The 24,246-nt window shown below is 41.6% G+C and overlaps 1 protein-coding gene across 2 annotated transcripts in view; it reads right to left on the reverse strand.

Moving 5' to 3' along the window:
• The window catches only part of pkn1a (protein kinase N1a), a 155,700-nt gene that overhangs the window by 12,471 nt on the left and 118,983 nt on the right, over positions 1-24,246 (reverse strand). For both annotated transcript variants that reach the window (XM_073069151.1, XM_073069152.1), the window contains exons 16-20: positions 20,416-20,592; positions 16,557-16,619; positions 8,702-8,778; positions 6,487-6,629; positions 440-547 (exon numbers count right to left, since the gene is read on the reverse strand). In XM_073069151.1, coding sequence (XP_072925252.1) covers positions 440-547; positions 6,487-6,629; positions 8,702-8,778; positions 16,557-16,619; positions 20,416-20,592 — 568 coding nt within the window. The remainder of the gene's footprint in view (positions 1-439; positions 548-6,486; positions 6,630-8,701; positions 8,779-16,556; positions 16,620-20,415; positions 20,593-24,246) is intronic.

The raw sequence follows: 24,246 nt of genomic DNA on the forward strand, positions 1-24,246 counted from the left end.
AGACATGGGTTCAAACGAGCAGGCTGAAAATCCATTAAAAATCTATTAAATGCGTTAGAAATGAATGGGCTTAAATGGGCTAAAATGAGCTGGAAAAGATTGAAAGAGGTCCTGAGGGGCAAGCTTTGTGCATAGAGGGTGATGGGTTTGTGGAACAAGCTGCTGGGGAAGTGGCAGAGGTGGGTACAATTACAACATACAAAATAAAAACATTTGGACAAGTATATGAATGGGAGTAGGATTAACTTAGATATGCAGCTTGATGATGACTTGGGTCAAAAAGTCTGTTTCTGTGATGCATAACAGTGAATCTATAAATCTCCACCTTTATAAACAAGGTTATCAACTATTTCAATATTTTGTTACTTTTCCCTCACTGAACTGGCTCAGGTGCTAAAGTTAAAAATTCAAAGAATGATGAAACAAATTGGTCACATACCCTTCTCATTATTGCAATGGCTTCTGAAGACAGGAATCGTGGATATCGAACCTCATCATTGACAATGCTGTCAAAAACTTCCTCTTCATCATCTCCAGGGAACGGTGACTACAAAACAGAGCCAAACACAATACTCTGAACCAGAAGACTATCAAAGGAATTCATAATTACTGAGTTATAGAGTTACAGAACAAGGAAACAGGCCTTTTGACCCACCAGCTGGCCACTGGATGCCTAACCACTTCCATTCCAGTTTCCTGAATATGACCTGTAGCTGTCGCCCCTTATTCTCCTATGTTCAAGGGAATAAAAACCTAACCTGGCCAGCCTCTCTCTAAAACTTGAGCTCTCTAGTCCTAGCAAGATCCTCATAAATCTTTTCTGCAACCTTTGTAGTTTATGCACATCTTTACCAAAGCAGGGTGATCAAAACTGAACGCAGTGCTCCAAGAGTGGCTTCACCAATGTCATACAACTGCAGTAAAATATCTCCAATATTCAAAGTCTACATGGGAACTGGAGTTCCCACAGTCCTTCATATATGTTTCCTAATCTTGATTTATAACTTTCTAACTCATATATTCTTTGTCCTGGCAGATGAAGCTAACAGTTCTGTATGCACACCTGTGCTGCCACATTCAGGGACCTTTAGACATGTACCTTGAGGTCCACCTGTTCCTCAGTCCTTCCCAATACTATTTCAGTCCTAGCCTTATATTATCTCCCAAAATACATCAGCGCACATGCCAGGGTTAAACTCAATCTAAACTAACACCGCTTTATCCTGCCTACCAGCCTGTATCATCCCATGGTCTCTGACTACATGGTCTCCTCACTTCTAACAGCAGTAAAACTTTTTGTGCGATCTGCAGAGTTACTAGTCACACCTACTCCATCATTAATGTTTCTAACAAACTGCAAGGACCCCAGCAATGTTCCCTATGGTATCAGGAAAGCAACCCACCATCACCTTGCCTTCCATTAAAAACACACATTTTTGATCAAATTGCAAACTTGCATCCCATCCGGTATTTGACATTTCAGCCCCAGGAGAAAGATACCTGCTGTCTACCCTTTAATGCCTCTCAGTCTTAAAAAAATCTGCAGCACGTTTCCCCGAGCCGACGCCACTCCAGAGAAAGGCACCCAAACTTGTCCAATGTCTGCTTATAGCACATGCCCTCTAATCCAGGCAGCACCCTGGACTCTCCCCAAGCGTTGACACTAGTCTCAGTGCCCCGTCTTGTCCCTGCTGTCCTTCTTAAATAAAGTTACCACATTTACAATGCTTTGCCATCTGACACTTAAACTGTGCTCAATAAACATTTAAAAATCTCCACCAGAGCCCCGTGCCTGTCCTTTATCAGCCTTGGATACTTCATCTTATCTGGCCTTATCCATTTACCCATCTTTACAGCTACTAGCTCACCTGTGTACAATACCTGATCATGTGACCCACTTCCACCATCTCCACTGGGATCCCACAGTCAATCACATCTTTCCCTCCCCACTTTCCATAGGGATCATCCCTTATGCAACTCCTTGTCCACTCGTCTCTCCTTATAAGTACCCTCCTGGTACTTATTCTTGCAAGCAGAACAAGTGCCACAATTGCCCCTACACCTCCTCCCTCACTATCATTCAGGGCCCCAAACTGTCCTTCCAGGTGAGGCGACACTTCACCTGCGACTCTGTTGGGGTCATCCACTGTATTCGGTGCTCCCGGTGTGGCCTCCTGTACATCAGTGAGACCTGACGTAGATTGGGAGACCGCTTTGTCGAGCATCATCTCTCCATCTGTCACAAAAAGTGAGATCTCCTGGTGACCACCTATTTCAATTCTACTTCCTCTACCTATTCTGACATGTCAGTCCATGACCTCCTCTACTGCCTCAACGAAGCCACACTCAGGTTGGAGGAGCAACACCTTATATTCCGTCTATGTAGCCTCCAACCTGATGGCATGAACATCAATTTCTTAAACTTCTAGTAATTGCACCTGTCTCCTCTCCTTCACCATTCCCTATTCTTACTTCCACCTCTCGGCTCATCTCATTACCTGGCTATCACCTCCCTATGGTGCTCCTCCCCCTTCCCTTTCTTCCATTGTCTTCTGTTTTCTCCAATCAGACTTCCCCTTCTCTAGCCCTTTGACTCCTTCACTTATCAATTTCCCACCCATCACCTGCCACCTTGTACTTCTTCCTCCCCTCCCTCCACCCTCACTCAGTCCTGATGAAAAGTCTCGGCCCAAAATGTCAACTGTTTACTCTTTTCTATTGATGCTGCCTGGCCTGCTGAGTTCCTCCAGCATATTGTTAGAAACTGTTCCGTTCTATATTAGCTGGTAATTCTGTTATCTAGAATCTTGGTATCAGTACTGAAGCTTAGGTAGGCCAAAGGTGAGAAAGGTCAGGGTGGAAATGGAACGGAGAGTTAAAGTAACAGAAAGCTGAAAGGTCAATGTCACACATGAGTATTCAATACAGCTTCAAAGCAGTCAGCCAACCTGTTTTGTGGTTTCTCCAATGGAGAGAGATCGCACTATGAGCATCAAGTGCAAAGCATTAAATTGGGAGAATGAGAAACACACAACTATTTCAGTTGGAAGGAGGTCCTTCAGTCCCAGGACAGTGGGATGGGAAGTTGATGCAAGAAGAATCCTATCGCTGCTCAAGGTGGAGGAGAGAGGGAAGGAAATCATATAGATGCAATTGAGAGTTCAAACAACAATTATAAACCACATAGCGGGGTTAAGTAAAAAGAAAAGCACTGATATGAATAATCAAACTTTAGGATGGATTCAGAGAAACATGGAGAACGTGATGGTCTCTTTAAAAGACACAGAAAACGGGAAGGAAAACAAAGTGCTGGAAAAACTCAGGAGTTCAGGAGGCAGTGATGGCAAGAGGAACCACCAGCATTGTGGATCTGAGGTCTTCAGCAGACATGGGGAAGAGAGAAGGTGGAGAGGGACATCTGGAACAAAGGGAGTGTCTGTGGGAGAAAAGTGTCCTGGTGCACGAAAAGTCATTTTAAAGACAAGGAGGTGGGGCTTGTCTTTGCCCAGCATGCTGGACTAGTGGAATAAGAAAAACTAAGGCAAAGTGAAATATTTAAAAAATGCAAACTTCTGGGGGGGGGGAGGGAGACGGAGAGAGAGCGGAAGATTGATTATTGATTACAGTAGGCAGCAGTAACAGTGAGGGAGGGTGAAACATGGGCCGGGGGAATTTCTCTGACACAGAAAGTCATGGCAGATAGGATTGGACAGTAGGGTATGGAATTTTGTTACTGATGCAGTTTTGGTAAAGTAGACATGCCTAGCAAGTCTGACAGTACATGAAGTGAAGGAAAGAGAACGGTAGGTATAAAGGATTCCAAAGTCAATTCGATAGGCTGTAGGTGGCCAGGTGGCAGATGAGGTGTTGCTCTGGACTGTCTTCTGACCAAAGGCAACACCGTAGTAAAAGTGGCAGAAGAAAAGCCCAACACGTTGACACATTCTGGGTTAATTGGATTGAGAAAAATCACATGGTGAGTGATCAGAGAGGTGAGGATCAGAGGTTGGGAGAAAATACAGTGCAGGAGTGCAGGAATAGAATCCAAAATCTGATGTGAAGTCTGCAGTCTTTGATGTTTGGGAAAGGGATGCCTATCGGTGGTACAAGGGCGCAGGTTGTCAAACGACTGTCTTATTGTACCAGAGGCCCAGTTTCAATCTTGCTTTCAGGTGCTGTCTGTGTGGTGTTTGCAGGTTTTTCCCCTGTGACTTGGTGGATTTCTCCAGGGGCTCTGGCTTCCTCCCACATCCCAAAGAACTGCAGCTTGGGAGAAGAAATGGCACTGTGTGGTTGAGAGGTGGAATCTGGGGCAAGATGGTGGGAATGTGGTGAGAAGAATATGGGATTAGTTAGACTAAGTGTGAATGGGTGGTGGCTGGTTGGGCAGACTCAGTGGGTGAAGGGGCCTGTTTTCCTGGTGTATCTCTCTCCATGACACTATGAGTAATCTTTTGTTTTGTAGGGTACCAGAGAGTGTAACAGAACAGAGACACCCAAGAGTACAAGTGCACAGTTCATTGAAATCGGCATCACAGGTAGACAGGCTGAAGAAAAAGGCATTTAACAAGCTGGCCTTCACTAAGTACAGGAGTTGGGATGATACACTGCAAGTCACTGGTGAGACTACACTTGCAAGCAAGGTGTTCAGTTTTGATCACCCTATTATAGTAAAGACGTGGTTGCAAAGAGTACAGAAAAGATTTGCCAGGACTGGACAGCCTAATTTATGGCCAGGCTAGATATTTATTTCTTTGAACCTAGGAGAATAACGGACGACTTTATCAAACTGTTTAAAATAGACAAAGTGGATGATAATGGTCTCTTCCCCGAAGTAGGGGAGTCCAAAACTAGGGGGTACAGTTTTAGGTTGAGATAGGAAAGATTTAAAAAGGGCCTAAAGGGCAACTTTTTCAAGCAGAGGGAGGTGAGTATATAGAATGAGGTCCCAGACGAAGTGGGTGAGGTAGGTGCAATAGTAAACACTTAAATAGATACATGGAGGAAAGGGACCTCAAGGGATATGGGCCAAACAGTGGAAAGTGGGGCAAGCTGAGTGGGCACCATTGTCAGCATGCACTTGTTCGGCCAAAGGGCTTGTATCTGTGCTGTGTTGCTCAGTGACTATACTTTAACATTGTTACGGATGTCAGTGTTGACGTGTGGCCAAGTGGTTAAGGCGTTTGTCTAGTGATCTGAAGGTTGCTAGTTCGAGCCTTGACTGAGACTGCGTATGTGTCCTTGAGCAAGGCACTTAACCACACATTGCTCTGTGACGACACCAGCCAAGCTATGTGGGTCCTAATGCCCCTCCCTTGGACAACATTGGTGGCGTGGAGAGGGGAGACTTTCAGCTTGGGCAACAGCCGGTCTTCCATAAATAAAACCTTGCCCAGGCTTGCGTCTTGGAAACTTTCCAAGGTGCAAATCCACGGTCTATCGAGACTAACAGAGGCCTACACACACACACAGATGTCAATGGTATGTAATCATACAATGTTGCCAAATAATTGAGTTAGAGAATTATTGTTCAATAATTTGTTGATATTTAGAAGTGTCAGTTAATCCAAACCCAAATATGTGATATGTGATAGGTGATATGTTACTGGGCAAGGCAGAACTCCAGAATTCTCACTAGGAACATCGGGGGGGGGGGGGGCTTCTTCACACATAGAGTGGTGGGAGTTTGGAATGAGCTGCAAGATGAAGTGGTAAATGCAGGCTCACTTTTAACATTTAAGAAAAACTTGGGACAGGTACATGGATGAGAGGTGTATGGAGGGATATTATCCAGGTGCAGGTCAGTGGGACTAGGCAGAAAAATGGTTCGGCCAAGAAGGGCCAAAAGGCCTGTTTCTGAGCTGTAATGTTCTATGGTTCTAGGCCACTTTTACCTTTACTTAAGGAGACTGTTGAAGGAAATGAAGGTGGCTAAGCTAAGGAGGCTCTGTTAGTGAATTCAAGCAACTACATCATGAACTACGACTTTGACCTATTTCTGGCTCCAGCCGCCAGACCACAATTCACTAGGCTCACTGCCCCACCAAGCAATGTTCCTCTGGAATTATTCTCCAACCTTTTCAACGGCATCCAGAACATTTTAATCAAAGCTGTAAAGTTACCTAGAAAACCCCACACTGAGAAATGGCTAATAGTTGACAGAGCCAACTGCTTCCACTCCACAGGAGACCTGGATCAGTCCTGTGTGTTCTCAGTGGCAGAAGATATTGTGCCACGGGTATGGAGGGTTGAGGTCCACAGTTCTGTATCACTCTCGATCTATCCTTGCCTCGTCCCCACTCAGCATTGGGATAGTGGAACACCTGTGATTATGTTCAGTTGACGTCTTTGCTCATGGTGTAATGAACAAGTATTTGTAATAGACTCTTTGGCCAGGAAGAAGCTCAGTAATAATTTCCTTGTTCCCCTCATAAATGTAAAGGTTTTTAAATTTATTCCATGTAATAATAACCTTTGAACACTCACCTCTCCTACCAACATCTCATAGATAAGAACGCCAAGTCCCCACCAATCCACGGCCCGTGTGTAGGATGTGTCTGTCAGAACCTCAGGAGCAAGGAACTCAGGAGTACCACAGAAAGTGCTTGTCCGTTCTCCATAGCCCATACCTACAGTGATAAAACAAATAGGTGCTATGAGCCTATGGTGTTGCACAGTTTAAGCTGAACTTAATGAAGGATTCACAATAAGCAACAGAAATATACCAAATATCATTAGCCAGCTATGGGAGCAAGAAAAGGTGTGTCAATAAAAAGCTGGAGAAAGGAGATGTCTCACCGGTCTTGACAGTGGATAAATCTGAAAGGCTGATCTGGGAAGGTAAAGGAAAAGACTGCTGAAACTCAAGAGGGAAGATAGCCACAGTAAAGAGGTGGGGGCAGATGGTAGGACATCTGAGACACTTTACATACTCTCCAGTTTTAACAACTTCCAATTCCTGCATCCACCATCACATCTTTACCATGGACATCTGGCCCTTGTGCACTTCCATACCCTATCAGGAAGGCCTTGGGTCTCTCCATTTCTTTCTACAACACCGATCCAACCAGTTCCCCTCTAGAAACGCCCCCCTTCACCCCGCAGAACTTTTTCTTACCCTGAACAACTTCTACTTTGAGTCCTCCTGCTTCCTACCAGTCAAAGATGGAGTCATGGACATTTGCACGGGTCTCAGTTATGTCTGTCTTTCTAAAGAGAGGTATAACATGAATACGGCATTTTTGTTGGCTACATAGAGATCTTTGAATGAAATCTACCCTGGCACTGCTCTCCACCTCTCTCCACAACACTACAAATACATTGGTGCCGCTTCCTGTACCTGTGCGGAGTTCATCAATCTGTCCTGGGACCAGCATGCAAATGTCATTACGAAGAAAGCACAGCTGCACCTCTGAACATTGTGAAGATTTAGCATGTCATCAAAAACACCGAGTTTGTTGCCTTTTGCACATTGGATATTTGTCTGTCCTGTTGGGTGTGGTCTTTCACTGAGTCTATTGCGTTCCTTGCATTTACTGTGAATGTCTGCAAAAAATGAATCTCAGAGCTGTATATGGTGATGGATATGTACTTAGATAATAAATTTACTTTGAACTTTGCTGTACATCTTCTTTACCACCTTATCTGCTTGTGTCGCCACTATATCCTCTCTCCTCCCCTTCCCTTCCCCCAGCCAGGATATGACTCCAGACACACAAACATTCCCTCTGTCTCTCCTTCCTTTCCTTTCCCCAGCCAAGATATTATTCCAGACACACAAAAAAGCTGATAACCTTTGAATGACCCCTGAAAGCCCTGGCAAGCCATTCAGTAGGACTGATAATACAGCTTTATTGACCTACCAGATCATCTTGAAAACTGGATCCCAATGCTACAAAAGCTCACATAACCAAATAAGCCTGGATAACGTCTCCTTAAAATGTGTAAGAATCAGTGTCTTAGTTGAGAGAGCTATCCCACAGACTAACCAAGGAAGTGCCTAGTATACATACCCACATCTCCAGAAATAACAGGGGAGGAAATATGAGAGATGGGGCATTGGAATACTCATTAAGGAGACCATCTCTGCAGTAATAAGACTGCATGTTTAGCAGGGACTTCAACTGAGTTCATGGGGGCAGAAGTATAAAGTATAAAGAAGTGCATTCACTTAGTTGGGATAAAGATAAGCAACAGTCCTCAGAGGCAGACTGACTGGATCTGACAATTACTCAGGGCTCAATAAAGGAATTGCACTGACGAAAGTCAGAATTACAGCTCTGCACATAACACCCATATTAAAGGATATAACTGTATTGACCCAATTCATAACAATGAAACCCAACTGATGCTGTCTCTTAAAAAGAATAATTTGTTGTAGTTCCAGTTTCATATTTTAGACCAAACAACAAAGGTGAGAAAACATTTTATTCCAAGAATCTTTAATGCTCCGGGTACAAGGCGGTGACTAAAACTGATTATTCCAGGGTCTGGTGTGCACAAGATAGGAAGGCTTTAATGCTCAGAAAGTATCCTTCCAAATAATAATTTGATACTTATCCAACAGGAGAAAAGATCCTTGAGAGAATACCTGTGGTTATCCAAGTCTAAATAAAGGATTAATTCTGGCAAGGACTGGCAGACAGGACAGAACTAGGTCCGAAGAGAGAGGTCACACTGCATTAACAGAAGTGACACCAACCTTCCTTGCAGAGTCCAAAGTCAGCAATTTTCACATAGCCCTGTGTATCCAGAAGCAAATTGTCCAGCTTCAAATCTCTGCAGAAACAACAAACACATTACTTCTGTCAAATGGAAATACAAACACTGTAATTTGAAAATAATCTATTAAGTAAAACATAATGGAATAATTATCATTATTAAAAATACAATAGGCAAAGCCTATACATTTAAATATCCCCAGAGTAAGGCAATCTTTCCTCTGATTTAGATGGTCAGCTTTTGTCCTCAGTGTTGGGTTTTCCAGCTGGAGGGTGTATCCAGAGATACCAGCCACGTGACAGACGTACTGCCACCTGGCTGGTCGGAGGACATACCACACACCAATCAACATTTGGTCCCTCCCAACTAATCAATGCACACCTAAATTATTGGTCACCTTAATTAGATTATCTCACCCAGCCTCGTGCTATAAAAGGTGAGACATGTGCCCGGCTTGCTCTCTCTTACAGACCACCTCATTGAAGCTAAGTGCATTGATTTATGTTTGGGAAGGTTTATTGTTTGTCCTGGTAAGGGAGCCGCAGCTATCCAAGGTCAAGGGGGATAGCTGTCGTAGTGCTTTTCCCTTGTTCTTTGTATGTGTAACTGTACCCTGTCCCCACACCGCTTTCTGTGTATTGTACAGCCAACCCGACCTTCCCCACACGTGTTAACCCTAAGCGTTCTTTTGTTAGAATATTGTAGTCGCTTGTGTTGACCCGACTACCCCTTGTAAATAAATTCCTTATTATTAAAACTGTGTGTGTCCAGGCCTCTACTGTTGAGACTCAAAGAACCAGTTATTTTCCATCACAACAGAGAGTCTGTCAGCCTCTTACAGAAATACTTGTGTCTCAATGAGGACATCCAATTCATCCAAACTCTCTAATAGTGGCTCTCAAGTCACATTGTGCCCAGAGCTGGTATGCAGGGCAGATTTCTCTTCCTGGAGGACATCAGTCAGCTTTGCCTTACCTTCCCATTTCCTTCCTCTGGTTCCCCTCCTCTTTTCCATGGCCCATTGTTCTCTCCTATTAATTTCCTCCTTTTTCAGCCCTTTACCTCTTCCACTAAATGATATTCCAGTTTCTTACTTCATCCCATCTCCCTACCCACCTCCTCAAATGGTCTATCATCTGCTAGCTTGCACTCCTTACCATCCTCCCTCCTTCTTGGAGCCAGAGTACTACAGCACATAAACAAACCCTTCAGCCCATCTAATCCATGCCAAATGATTATTCTGTCTAGTCCCATCATTCTGCACATGGACCAGACCCCTCCAAATCCTTCCCATCCTTGCACTTACCCAAACTTCTCATAAGCAGCAGAAAGTTACAAACTTAGCCAATTTGTTCATAGGCACTAGCCTCCCTACCATCGAGGACATCTTCAAAAGGCAATGCCTCAAAAAAGGTGGGTATCCATCATTAAAGATCTCTATCAACCAGGCCATGTCTTCAAATTGCTACCATCAGCGAATGGGTACAGGAGCCTAAAGACACACACTCCATGTTTTAGGAACAGCATCTTCCCCTCTGCCATCAGATTTCTGAGTGGACAATGAACCCATGGACACCACCTGTACTTTTTTTCCCCTTTTTTTTTGCACTACTTAATTTAAACATTTTAAATAAACTTCTTATTGTAATTTATGGGTTTTTTATTATGTATTGTATTGTACTTTATTATTTTTAAATTATGTATTTTATTATGTATTGCAAAACAACAAATTACATGGCACTGGTATTAAAACTGATTCTGAAATGTTGAAATCAAATCTGCATTCACCAATTCCGCTGGCACATTCTCAATGCCCTCTGAAGTTCCCCCTCAGATTTCCTTTAAACTCTTCACACTTCACCCCTAGCCTATCACTTAGTTTTAGTCACTCCAGCCCTCAGTGGAAAAAGCCTGCTTTCAGGTACCCTATCTATACCCCTCATAATTTTATATACCTTTATCAGATCTCTCCTTTTTCTGCTATACTCCAAGGAATAAAGTTCTAATCTATTCAAAGCAACACACGTGAAGTGTTAATGGAACTCAGTGGGTCAGGCAGCATCTATGGAAATTAATAAACAGTTGATGTTTTGGGCAGAGACCCTTCTCCAAAGCTTGAAAGGAAGGGGGAAATGCCAGAATAAAAAGGTGGGGGAGGATACCTGTAAAAGTGATAGGTGAAGCCAGGGGGATGGGAAAGATGAAGGGGTGGAGAGGAGAGTGGACCATAGGAGACAGGAAAGGGTGGTGTGGGGGTTGCTGGGGAAGATGATAATCAAGTCACATCACACTGATTATATCCAAGCATCCTTATAAACAATGGAACAACATTAGCTATCTTCTGATCCTCTGGCACCTCACCCCTAGCTAAGGACATGTTATATACCTCTTCTAAATCCCAATTTTTGCACTAGCCTCCCACAAGTTGTAAGGAAACACCTCCTCAGGCCCTGGGTATTGATCCACCCTAATTTATCTCAAGTCAGCAAACACCTCCTCTTTAAACCATACAAGCTTCATGACCTCACTGCTGTTTTGCCTCATTTCAAAAGACCGTGTCCATCTCCTGAGTAAATTCAGGTGCAAAAAAATCCATTTAAGATCTCCTCCATCACTTTCAGCGCAGTCTTCAAGAGGAACAATGTTGTCCCTTGCTATCTTTTTGCTCTGAATATACATGTACAAGCCTTTGGGATTTTCTTTCACCTAGAGCAACCTCATGCCTTCCTTTAGCCCTCCTGATTTCTCTCGTACGTATTCCCTTGCATTTCCTATACTCAAGTACCTCAGATCTTCCTTGCTGTCTATAACTGCTATGTACCTTCTTCAAATTCCTAATCAGGACCTCAAGATCTCTCAAATACCAAGGTTCCCTAGACCTTTTATCCTTGCCTTTTATTCTGACAGGAACATAAATTCTGTATTCTTCACCCTTGAAGGCATAACACTAACCAAGCACACCTTTGCTAGAAAACATCCTATCCAAATCCACACGTGCCAGATCCCTTCTGATGCCATCAGAACTGGCCTTTCTCTGATTTAGAATCTCAACCCAGGGACCAGATCTGTCCTTTTCCACAACTACCTTGAAACCAATGGAATTATGGTCACAAGATCCAAAGTGTTCCCCTACACACACTTATGTCATCTGCCCTGTCTCATTCCCTAATAGGAGATCCAGTATTGGCTTCTAATTCTGGTTTCTACCCCCTTCTTTTCCATTCCTAATGAAGGTGCTTGACCAAAAACGTCAACTGCTTATTCCCCTCTACAGTTGTCTGACATGCTAGCCAGTATTTTATGTGTTTTGCTCAAGGCTTCCAGTATTTGCAGAACCTCGTGTTCCCAACAATGTAGTAGCTTTGTGATTACCACTAATGACATTGTGAAAAAGAAATTTAGAATTCTACAAGTGTTAAAGTTACTCAAAGCTAGATTCTTGAAATTCAAACTCACTTCTCTAGATCAAGAATCCACCATGATATCTCAGCTCACAATGAAGGCTTATAACTGCTTAAAGCCTCAGATGTTGTTACCAATTCACATCTCTCAGGTTTTTCTCACCAAGGAACCAAAATTTATTTTTGTTCTTCACCTTTCCCCCCCACACTTGTAGTTATGTAACAAACTTTTTTTTACATCTCTTGGTAATTTGTGTAGTCTATCCCCCCACTGTGGAGCACTGTCTGTACAATTTATTACAGTTTATATTCTGTTTATTGCCTGTATTTTCATATAAGGATAAGTCTTCAAGATGGCAGCATGACACAGCTTGCAGCGGCCACTCCGGAGCTGATATGTTATTGTTAAGCAGGGGTGCCGTGCGCAATCATAATCTAATGAAAAACGGACAAGGGAGCACGGAGGAACATCTGGAAATCTCCAGGAAGGCCCTCTTCATTGCTGCTGCTGCTGTGAGGTCCGGGTCTCTGCTGAGAAGAACAAGCCCCCAGTCCTCGGGGTCACGTTGCCGGTGGCCATTGGCGGGGGTGTCTTAATACGCTCGGCAGAGGATGGTGCTCGGAGAAGCTGTGCCGGAGGCTCAGAGGTTCGATGGATTCGGAATCCGCTGCAGTCAGGTCGCTTCAGTGTGTGCTGTGTCTGCAAGGCTCGGTTTGACGGAGCTTTCATTGTGTGCTGCGTCTGCGAGGCTGAGTCGGGCGGCGCCATGGAAGTCCATAGCAGGGGTATTCCCTTCTGCCACTGGCATGAGATGACCAGTCTATTGGGACCCTGAGGACTTGTGGAAGCTGTGTGGTGGTTTCTTTCGAACTTATAGTCTTTTAACATCTTTGGACTATTTTTACTGTGCCCATGGTCTGTTTTTTTTAAATCAAATTATGGTATTGTTTGCACTGTTGTAACTATATGGTTTTGTGCAGGTCTTGTAGCTTTAGTTTTAGGTCTTGTTTTGTCTGGTGGTTTTGGAGCTCCTTTCCGGGGAACGAGCTTAGATGGTAGCGCGATATTAATACACAGCAACCTCTCCGGACTCTGGATTGGGGATTGCCAAACGTTATGTGGATTTTCTGGTGTAGTCTATTTTGTCATGTGCTTTGTTGATATCATTCTGGAGGAACGTTGTCTCATTTTTTAACTGCATTGCATTTGTGGTTTTTAAATGACAATAAAAACTGAATCTGTATCTATTGTACCTGGACCTCACTCTACATGCATACACAACTATAAACTCAACTGGACTTGTCAGTTTTCTCTTCATCAGTTTTGTGGATATCCATTGCTTTTTCCTAAAATTCTTCCTATTAAGACCATAAAACAAAGAACTAGAATTAGACCATTCTGGTCATCGACTTTACTTTGGCTTAAGCTTTCTTGTCAAAATTATAAATCCTTAATGATATAATATCCTTTTGTTGACTGTGGATGGATTACGGTATAGCACATGTTTTTGTTAAGTTTTCAAAGTAATGCACAGTTGCTGACAAAGTTACTGATATGGTCTATCAACTCTTGAAATCCCTCAATCTAATTTTCAACCTTTCTTACAAAATTCACCATGTACACCTCTGCAATCGACTTTAATTAAATTGAAGACTCCAGTTTTTGGTTCTAAGGGAAATAAAGCTGGCCTGTCCAGTCTCTCTTCATGGCTGATATATTCAAAGGAAACAGAACTGAATGCAGTTCTGGAACACAGACAGGGCTTGACAGTCACAGAACTGGAAACACCCTTCAACCCAACTGAACTATACTCCCTCCAATGTCTATTTAACTTTACCAATGGGGAAAAAAATAAACAAGAGGCTGTAAAATGGAACTATTAACAGAAGCAGCTGTTGGCACTTAGCTCTGTTTCCTTCCTTGTAAACATTGCTTCATGCTGACTCTTGCAGTCAATGTCTTTCCAAAGGAAGGTAATCAACCTGAAGTATTATTTCAGATTCTCTCTCCACAGGCACTGCCTGACCTGCTGTGTGTCTATTTTAGACCTTTCGATCTACCTCATTAAAAATATTAAACCTTCCAACTATTTCTCCTTCACTGCAAACTTCTCTTATCTCCAGAGTCATTTGCTGTCCAAGACTTGTAATTCAGAGTCGACATGGAGAGGCTAAGTTCTGCAGACAGTAGTGATTGTGGTCTTTATCCGTCCCTCTGGATCTGGGAAATGATATTAGGATTACTAGGCTGTTGTACTGGCCTAGATCATACTTTTCTGCTGCACCACATTCCTCCCTTTTACCAGCACTAAAACACCACCCTCATTCTGTCTAAGTAAGAACACCTGGAATATCTAATTGCCAATACAGTTCACCTCAGAACCATCATTATAATGAGCAGTTGATCAAACACATCCAACTGCACTTACACCATAAGTTCACCAAACGCTAGGATGCTTCATACATTGATATATTATGCCTTTAATTTTAATTATTTAACATTATTTCTTCAATAAAACTTTGATGCACATTAACTACTTCCTACAATATCACTTCATTATATCGCTCTAATTCTATGACATACCACAGAACTGAATCATTCCCATCCCCTTTCACTTCACAATTGTTTTGTTTAAATCCCATCTACAGCTTTTTCATTCAATTTACTAAAACTTGAGTAAATCATAAAAATCAATGGTGTTGAAGATTAGGAGTACAGTCATAGGCTAGATGATCAGAGCAATGGCAGATAGAATTTAAAGGAGATAGGTATTAAGTAGAGGACTAACAACGTGGTGAAGATAACAAATAATGCATTTGGATTGGACGTATATAACAAACGCTTGTGAGTATTAAGGATCAAATGGATCTTGGTATAGAGGCCCAAAGGTCCTTGAAGGTGGCAGTATGGCTGGTTAAGGTGGTGGTGAAAAAGACACCTAGGATTCTGCCTTCAACAGCTTGGGCACAGGGAGGTTATGATACAATTTGATAAAAACCTAAGACGATGTTAGACAAACTTGGATCTTTAGAGGCTGAGGGGCAACCTGACTGAAGTATATAAAATTATGAGGGCCATAAATAGGATAGATACGAGGATGAAAATGTCAAATTTCAGACAGCATAGCTTTAAGGTTGGAAAAGAAAAGTTTAATGAAAATTTACAAGGCAGCTTTTTAAACGGAGAGTGGTAGGTACCTGGAATATGTTAGCAGGGTAAGTAATGGAGGTAGATACAGTTGCAATGTTTGAGACGTTTAGACAGATATTAATAAGCAGGGAAAGGAGGATTATCATCCATGTGCAAAATGATGGGAGTAGTTTGGATTGGCATTAGTCAGCAGAGACATAATGGGCCCAAGGGCCTCTTCCTATGCTCTTCCCATGTTTTATTGGTTAAGCCATAATTATGCATTTAAAACATTACTAGACTGTTTTGTATTTTTCTGCTAAGATGATTATAGGAAGGACATGATTGCACTGGAGTGCAGTATCAGAGTTTGTTTTCTGAGGAGTGAAGGGAGCTTATGGTGACTGAATAGAGGTCTACAAAATTGAGGGCCATAGATGATATATATAAGAAACTTTTTGTCATTAGTAGAGGCATCTAAACTGAATGGGAGAAGATTTAGGATAGGGATTTCAGAGGCCCAAAGCGATTATGTGAATTTTGAAGTGTATTTGCTGGACTTGGGGCAACAAGAGATAGCTTCAAAATTACAAAGAGTGGTTGGAGTCTGAAGCAGCTCACTGGAGGCAGAGACTCACAAATTTGAAAAGATTTAAACATGAATGGCCAAGGCATTATGGACCAGACACTGTTAAATGGGGTTGGTGTAGATGGGCTATTAGGTGTGGAGAGCCAGAGGGCATGTTTATGTGCTGTCAAGCCTATTCTGGTTCTCAGATGATTTAGGGACAGTCCAACCCAATAGCTTTGTCCAGTACAGGTGGTCTGAAACTCTTCCCATTCAATTCCGTTTAACTCCATATGAATTTATGAGTGGTTGTGGTACTAATGCAGAGATTGGTACCTTGAGCTTCCATGTTTTAATCTGAATTTGAGATACTGCAGTGCCCATTCCACCATTTGTCCATTTCCTCTTGAAATCTATCAAGATTTGACAGCTTGGTTCTGTGTTATTTGTAATTCTGAAGCTGTCCCGTAGCCTCAAATGCACTTAATACACATAAAAAATATCAGCAATTCTTGTGGAACTCTACCTCCAGTACAAAAGGAAGTTATTTACTCTAACTTTGCTTTATATCTCCTGGTCAACTTTTTATCCATGCAATTACTGGCATTCTTATCCCCGTTTTCAGTTTGCAAGCAAGCCTAAAATTGGAAGCAAATATCTCTAAAATCTAGCAACGTCCAAGGATTAAACTGAGCATCAAACTTGTTTGCGAGCCGGAGCACGAAAACCATCTAACCTGTACACAATCATGTTGTCGTGAAGAAACTGCAACCCGAGAACAACACAAGCCGAGTAAAACCTGCAGAAAAAGAAGAAAACAGTCATTTGCATATTAGCTTTAATTGGGGACACATTCCATTATCAAACAAAGTGAGGGGACATACTGCTCCCTGCACTCTTCACTATAAAGCATGGCTCTAACCAATCTCCACTGTACATTGAAAAGATTGAAGTTCTCAATCTGCATACAGATCAGGCTGCGTAAGGGGAGAAATTTCATACAAAGCAGAAAGGAACCCCAACCTTTCTGCTGCTGATAAAACCTCTCAGTTCAGTATTATCTTTGCAGGTCTTGCACTGTCTTGTACTACATTTTCCCTAACACCATTCAAATATTCCTAACTTTTCTCAGTGCTAGGTTTGGTGGGGAAATCCCCGTGTGGCATCTCCACGTGAATTAACACAGCAATAAAAATAAAATAGAAAACGATCAGGTTTCACGTCAAGGAGTGTGGAACTGTAAAGATGATAAATTAGGCTACACTGGTATGGAAACGGTCAGGTGATTTTTGCTTATATATCAAAATAAAAACAGAAAATGCTGGAAACACTCGGGCAGCATTTGCGGACAGAGAACCAGAGTTAACGTTCCAGGTCTGTGACTGCTTCTTTACCAGGAATGCCCACTTTTTGACTTATATTTTCTGTAAAATTCAAATTTCTTCAAGGAATAACAACCCTCAAGAGTCTTGGATTTTAAATGTTAAGTGTTTCCTTTCCTGATTAGCAGAGGTTTCCAGAATTCTATCTCATTTCAGGTTTCCAGCATTGTGTTAATTTTAATTTGGTGAAGTGTTCTTACAGTTCCGTACAATGACAGAGAGACTGAAGAATATACAAGATCCACAATAAAGGTACCAGAACTGATCGACAGTACCTGTAAGGGTAAGCTTAACAGGATAAGGCACCTTTCCCCTTTAGGTACAAACTATCCCTGACCTGGACATAATTCTAGATACACAGCAAAACTGGTCCTTCAAAATCCTGGCAAGTCACAGGACTAAGCCTATACAATATAATATAATACATTAAGAATACTGTAAAGCCTGGTAGACTGTCCAGATCAATGTAAACACTGTATTCCAGCATTTAAAAAGGTCTTACAACCAAAAAACACTATTACCAATTCCTTGCTAATGTTTAAGAATTGGTGTCCAAGTTGAGAGAGCTGTTGCAGAAACTAACCTAGAAAACATGTCCTGCATCACAGCCATCAGAGGGGAAGAAGCAAAAGAGCATGAACATTATAATATTCATTAAGGAGAGCATCACTGCACTCATTAGGTTGCATGTCCAGCAGGATTTTCACCTTAGGCCATGGGGAGTGTCACTGAGTCATCAGGTGTGGTAACAGGCTCCTTGGCCCCATTCATCTATGCTCAATATGTTACTGAGCAACTATATCCCATCTGCCCACATTTGATCCATTGCCCTCTACGTCTCTTATCAATATACTTACCTAGATGGCTTTTAAATGTTGCTAGTGTGCCCACTTCAACTACTGTTTCTGGCAGCTCATTCAAAATACACACTGCCCTTTGCATGAAGCTGCCAATGATGTCCCTTTTAAATCTCCCACCTCTGATCTTAAACCAACACCCACTCTATGGGCCAAAGGCTATGTGTTTTCTCCCTGTTAATGCCCCTCTATACAATAGCTCTATTTATTATGGAACCATGGGATCATTACGGTGCAGGAAAACATTGGACCCAGTGAGTTGATATCAGTCTTGCACCACAATCTGGTTGTCCTGTTTGCAGTCACCTCTCTTTGAGCCCTGTATTTTATTTACTCTCCAGGTACCAACCGACTAATTTCCAACACCCTTACCAGAACTGACTTCCAGTACACATACCCACTATGTAAAAGTCCTTGTCATATTCTCTTGTTGCTCATGACTTTAGATCTGTGCCCTTGGTGCTTGGAAGTCCACCAATGGGAATACCTTCTCCATGCATACCCTACCTAAGCACATTTATTTTATTTAGAGATAACAAGTGTAGAAAGCCTCTCTGGCTCTTCAAGTCGTGATATCCCAACAGCCCCCCATTTAACCCTAACCTAACTATGGGACAATTTACAATGACCAACTAAACTACCAACCGGTACATCTTTGGACAATGAGAGGAAACTGGAGCTGCCAGGGGAAAATCCACACATTCCACAGGGAGGACGTACAAACTCCTTACAGAAAACATCAGGATTGAACTCCAAGCTCTGACACCCCACGCTGTAATATCATCACACTAACCATAACCGTCATAAAATCTTCTGTTGCTTCAAATATATCAACCTCAGCTTCTCCAATCTAACTCCATGTCCAAAACTTCCTCATCTCAGCAACCATTCTAGTGAATCTCCTACAGCTTCACATCTATCCTAGAGTGTGACCAGAACTGGGCAATACTTAGTTGGAACTTATCTTGTGCTTTCAGCATCAGCTTGTTCTACTGAGTCTCTCCAGACAGAAATTATCTTCCATTCACCAAAAGGTTTTCTGAATCTAAGCTGCACTATTGCCAAGACAGGCTTTTCCTTTCTCAGCCAGACAATACTGCAGGTCTGGTCCCAGCAAATATCCGCACACTTTGCCAGGGTTTCTTAAATCTTAGAAGGTCAAATTCCCTCTACACAACAAATTTACTAGTTTTCACTGTTTAAAATTCTAAATCAGCAGCCTACATATTCCAGTTTTCATCATGAACACCTGAATGATAGACACAGTGGGAGAACAAAACCACATGCCAGTTTATGAAACATCCTTTATCCAAACTTAATTCACAACTGAAACTGTGTCATCTTCGTCCATCTTCAGGGTGGCCACTCATCCAATTTACCCCAGAGTCTTTCTTTGAACTTTCTTATTCAATTTTTATGCAACACTTTAATGGAATTTCACATAAATTATACTCTCCAAGTATTACAATAATTAAACTATTTTCTCTAAAACAGAACCTCAACTTTGTCAAAACTTTTGCAACTTTCTTTTAAATATTTTTGACCATCCCAAGCCCTAGCAGACAATTATTCCTTCCTAAATAAAAACACATGGAGAAGTATTTCATTTGTAAAGCAAAGCAAGTTGTGGGTTGTCACAACTATTAGACCATTGTACACTTTTATATTGTATATAAACCAGCATACATCTGGATTCACAAAATGCTGGTAGAACACAGCAGGCCAAGCAGCATCTATAAGGACGTTTTCGGCCAAGATGAAGGTCAGGACGAAGGGTCTCGGTCCGAAACATCGACAGTGCTTCTCCTTATAGATGCTGCCTGGCCTGCTGTGTTCTACCAGCATTTTGTGTGTGTTGTTTGAATTTCCAGCATCTGCAGATTTCCTCGTGTTTACATCTGGATTCTCAGCTTTTTAGCTCTCCTTATTGCAATCATATCCATTGGAATCAAAGAGCAGAAAATTGTTCTAGATGACAGTAACAAATTAGTCCCTTCTCTTTGACCTCAGCCCTATACTTATTAAAGCAGAAAGCCAATGACCGTCTGGATTTATCACTAGGTTTGCTTCCGTCTCCATTTCCAGCAGTTTGCAATCTATCATCTCCTGTTGTATAAAGCCACTCAGAATTCTGAAGACATTTAATAGGAGATCCCTTTGGACCTTCCTCTCTCTAAAATTGAAAGAAAATGGTTATGCCACTTTTTCATAGAAATGAATTGCATTTATTGTTGATTTTAAAAATAACCAAATCAGCCCAAGCTAAACTAAAATTTGAGAATTAATACCACTTGAAACAGCAGTCATAAATCGGTGCCAGACCGATGACCAATGTTTGAAAACTACCAATACTCACACAGCTCTAGGTTCAGAGAAGACATCAGCATGAATGTGCATCATTAGATCACCGCCAGCCGTATACTCCATCACAAAGCACACATGCTCGGGAGTTTGAAAACAGGCAAATAGGTTGACCAGGAATGGATGATTGGAGAGGTTTACTGTCTCGAAGATTCGTTTTTCACACATTAAGCTGAGGAGGCAAGAGAACAGGTTGGTTGACAAACTGCATTGGTACCAGTACATTTGGGCTGCAAAAAAAATGTAATCAGTGTCACCAGACTGTGCATTGAGTTTCTACTGAACTGACAACATCATTAAATCAAAGATCTTCTACTACACTGGTCACAGTTAAATTCACATAATCTACTGCATCAGTCACAGTATTTAGTTAAAAGCAGGTACAGTTGGAGTTGTAAATGAAAAAAAAACACTAGCCCTTTCACCCACCATGTTCAAATTGACTAATCACTGCAAATCCATTTGATCAGCTTCTTGTCCACCATCCACTATGCCTTGCTGATTCAGAACTAATGCTTCTGAAATGAGTACCTGGCTTCACCACCATCTTGGACGGCATGATCCAGATTCTGATCACTCAATGGAAAAAAAAATCCTCAGATCCTTTCTGAACTTCTCATTCCTTACCTAACACTTAAGCCTTAGACATCTCTGACATGAGGGAAAAATTCTTACTATCTACCCTATCAATGCCCTTTATGATTTTACATACCTCCATCAGGTCCCTGTTGGCCTCCTCCTTTCCAAGGAAAGCGAACAGTCTCCCTCATAACTGAAAAGTTCCATCCCATGCAAAGTCCTGTTGAATCTCCTCTGCACCCTCTCGAGTATCCTCATGTTCTTCCTATACTATGGAGACCAAACCTGCACATAGTACTCCAGCTGTGACCGAATCAACATTCCACAAAGTTGTACCAAGATTTCCCCATTTTTATATACTGTGCCCTGGATAATGAAGATGAGCAAACCACATGTCTTCTTCACCATCTTATCTACCTCCACTGCCATTTCTGGGATCTTTGGATTAGTCATAAAGACAGTTGCTTCAGCACAGAAACAGGCCCTTTAGCCCAGCTAGTCCGTGCCAAGCAAGATGCCCATCCAAGATACATCCATTTGCTAACATTTGGACTATAACCTTTTAGAACTTTACAATCCATGTACCTATACAACAGTCTTTGAAAAGTTGTTATTGTATCTGCCTCAACCGTTTCTGCTAGAGCTCATCCTACGTAGACACAGCCCTTTGTGTATGAAAAGCTCTCTCTCTCTAAGTCCTTTGAAATCTTTTCCCTCTCATTTTAAACCTGTGCCCTCTGGGAAAAAGACCGAGTGCATCCACCTTATCTATGCCCCTTAATTTTATACACCAGGTTGTGAAGAGCGAGGAAGAGAACTTTGGCTAAGAGTGGACATCACATAGTGGCAGGTTCTAGTTAAATTCTACACCCATCAATTGTGTGCAAAGTGGTTGTGACTGCAAATTTATCCCTTGTTCATCAAGACCCCACAGTGGCAAACCTTTTGAGAGTGTGAGCCTAAACAGACAATAATCTTCTGAAAAAAAACTCTTGCATGCCATGGTCACTTTGAGCAGAGATCATCATTCATTAACAAATTAGTAACAATGACTATGGATATTTCGAAGAGAAACTATGTCTTATTGCTTATTTACATGCATTCATTATTTTTTTTACTAATAAAAGTATAAAAGACAAATGGAAATAAATGAATCTTTTAGAAAGCCTGCTTAAAATTATTAATATTGATCATTTAAAAAGACAATTGATAAATAATATCACTTCTAGATAATATTGTTATAAGCATTTAAGACTATAAGACCGAAAAACATTGGATCAAATTAGGCCACTCAGCTCATCTGCTCCGCCACTCCATCATGGCTGATTTATTATCCCTCTCAACCCCATTCTCCTGTCTTCTCCCCATAACATTTGACACTCTGACTAACTAATAACCTATCAACCTCTGCTTGAAGTATACTCAATGACTTGGCCTACTCAGCTGTCCATGACAATAATTCTACCACCAACTAACTAAATAAAATCTCTCTTGATCTCTGTTCTAAATGGACGTCCCTTTATTCTGAGGCTGTACACTCTGGTCTAGTCTCATTCACTCGCCCAGAACCACGTATTATCCCTTTCATTCCTGGGATCATTCTCATGATCCTCCTCTGGACCCTCTCTAATGCCCACACATCTTTTAGATAAAGGGCCCAAAACAGATCACAGTATTCTAAGTGCAGGCTGACCAATGCACTATAAAGCCACAGCATCACATCCTTGCTCTTATATTCTAGTCCTCTCAAAATGATGCTAACATTGCATTTGCCTTCCTTACCTCTGACTCAATCTGCATGTTAACCTTTAGGGAATTCTGCACAAGAACTCCCAAGTCCCTTCCCACATCTGATTTTTGAATTTTCTCCTCATTTAGAAAATAGTCTATACCTTTATTCCTTCTACCAAAGTGCATAACCGTACACTTTCATACACTATATTCCATCTGCTACTTCTTTGCCCATTCTCGCAATCTGTCCAAATCCTACAGCAAACCTGGCCACAAAGCTATCAATTCCATCGTCCAAAATGTTGTCATATAATATGAAAAGAAACGATCCCAATACAGACCGCTGTCCAACTCCACTAGTCACCAGCAGCCAACCAGTATAAGACCCTATTACTCCCACCCTTTGCTAACTACCAGTCAGCTCATCATCTATCCACGCTATTATCTTTACTGTAATACCATGGATTCTTATGTCATTAAGCAGCCTCACGTGTGGCACCTTATCAAAGGTTTCTGAAAATCCAAGTAAACAATATCCACTGACTCTCCATTGTCTATCCTGCCTGCTATTTCCTCAAAGAATTCCAAAAGATTTGTCAGACAAGATCTCTCCTTAAGCAAATTAGGTTGATTTCGGCCTACTTCATCATGCGCTCCAAGTACCCAAATCTCAATCTTAATAGTAGACTCCAACATCTTCCAACCACTGAAGTCAGGCTAACTGGCCCATAATTTCCTTCCTTCTGCCTCCCTCCCTGCTTAAAGAGTGGAGAGATATTTGCAATTTCCCAGTCCTCCAGAACTATTCCAGAATTTAGTGATTCTTGAAAGATCATTACTAAGACCTCCAAATCTCTTCAGCTACTTCTTTCAGAACCCCGAGGTATTGTCCATCTGGTCCAGGTGACTTGTTTACCTTCAGAACTTTTAACTTCCCAACCACCTTCTCCTTAGTAATTGCAACTATACTCTCTTCTGTCCCCTGACACTCGAATTCTGGCATATTGCAAGTATCTCCCATAGAAAAGACTGATGCTTAAACTTACACATGACCAAAATATATGAGTTACAGTAGCCACTTCTGCATTACATCTGTCACAAATAGGACTTATCTTAGGAAAAATATGCGCCAATTTATCTTTGGACATATGGGCCCTGTGTACTATCTTAAACTGAATTAAGATATGGCATGTGCAGATAGATGAATTATTGACTAAATAATAAATTTTACTCCATTTTTTTTGTTTCAGTTTAGTTAGTGGTTTTTTTTCCCCCTTATCAATAAAATTTCCAATCTTTTTTTATGATTGCTATGAGTTGGTTTTTTTTTACCATTGTATATAACAGCATAATATTTTACCTATTTGATTTTGATATTATATACTTTGTTTTTATTATTGCTGTTTATATGTCTTTTATATTATATAACCATATAACCATATAACAATCACAGCACGGAAACAGGCCATTCCGGCCCTCCTAGTCCGTGCCGAACTCTTAATCTCACCTAGTCCCA

This window comes from Hemitrygon akajei, chromosome 16, assembly GCF_048418815.1.
Source record: "Hemitrygon akajei chromosome 16, sHemAka1.3, whole genome shotgun sequence".
NCBI lineage: Eukaryota > Metazoa > Chordata > Chondrichthyes > Myliobatiformes > Dasyatidae > Hemitrygon > Hemitrygon akajei.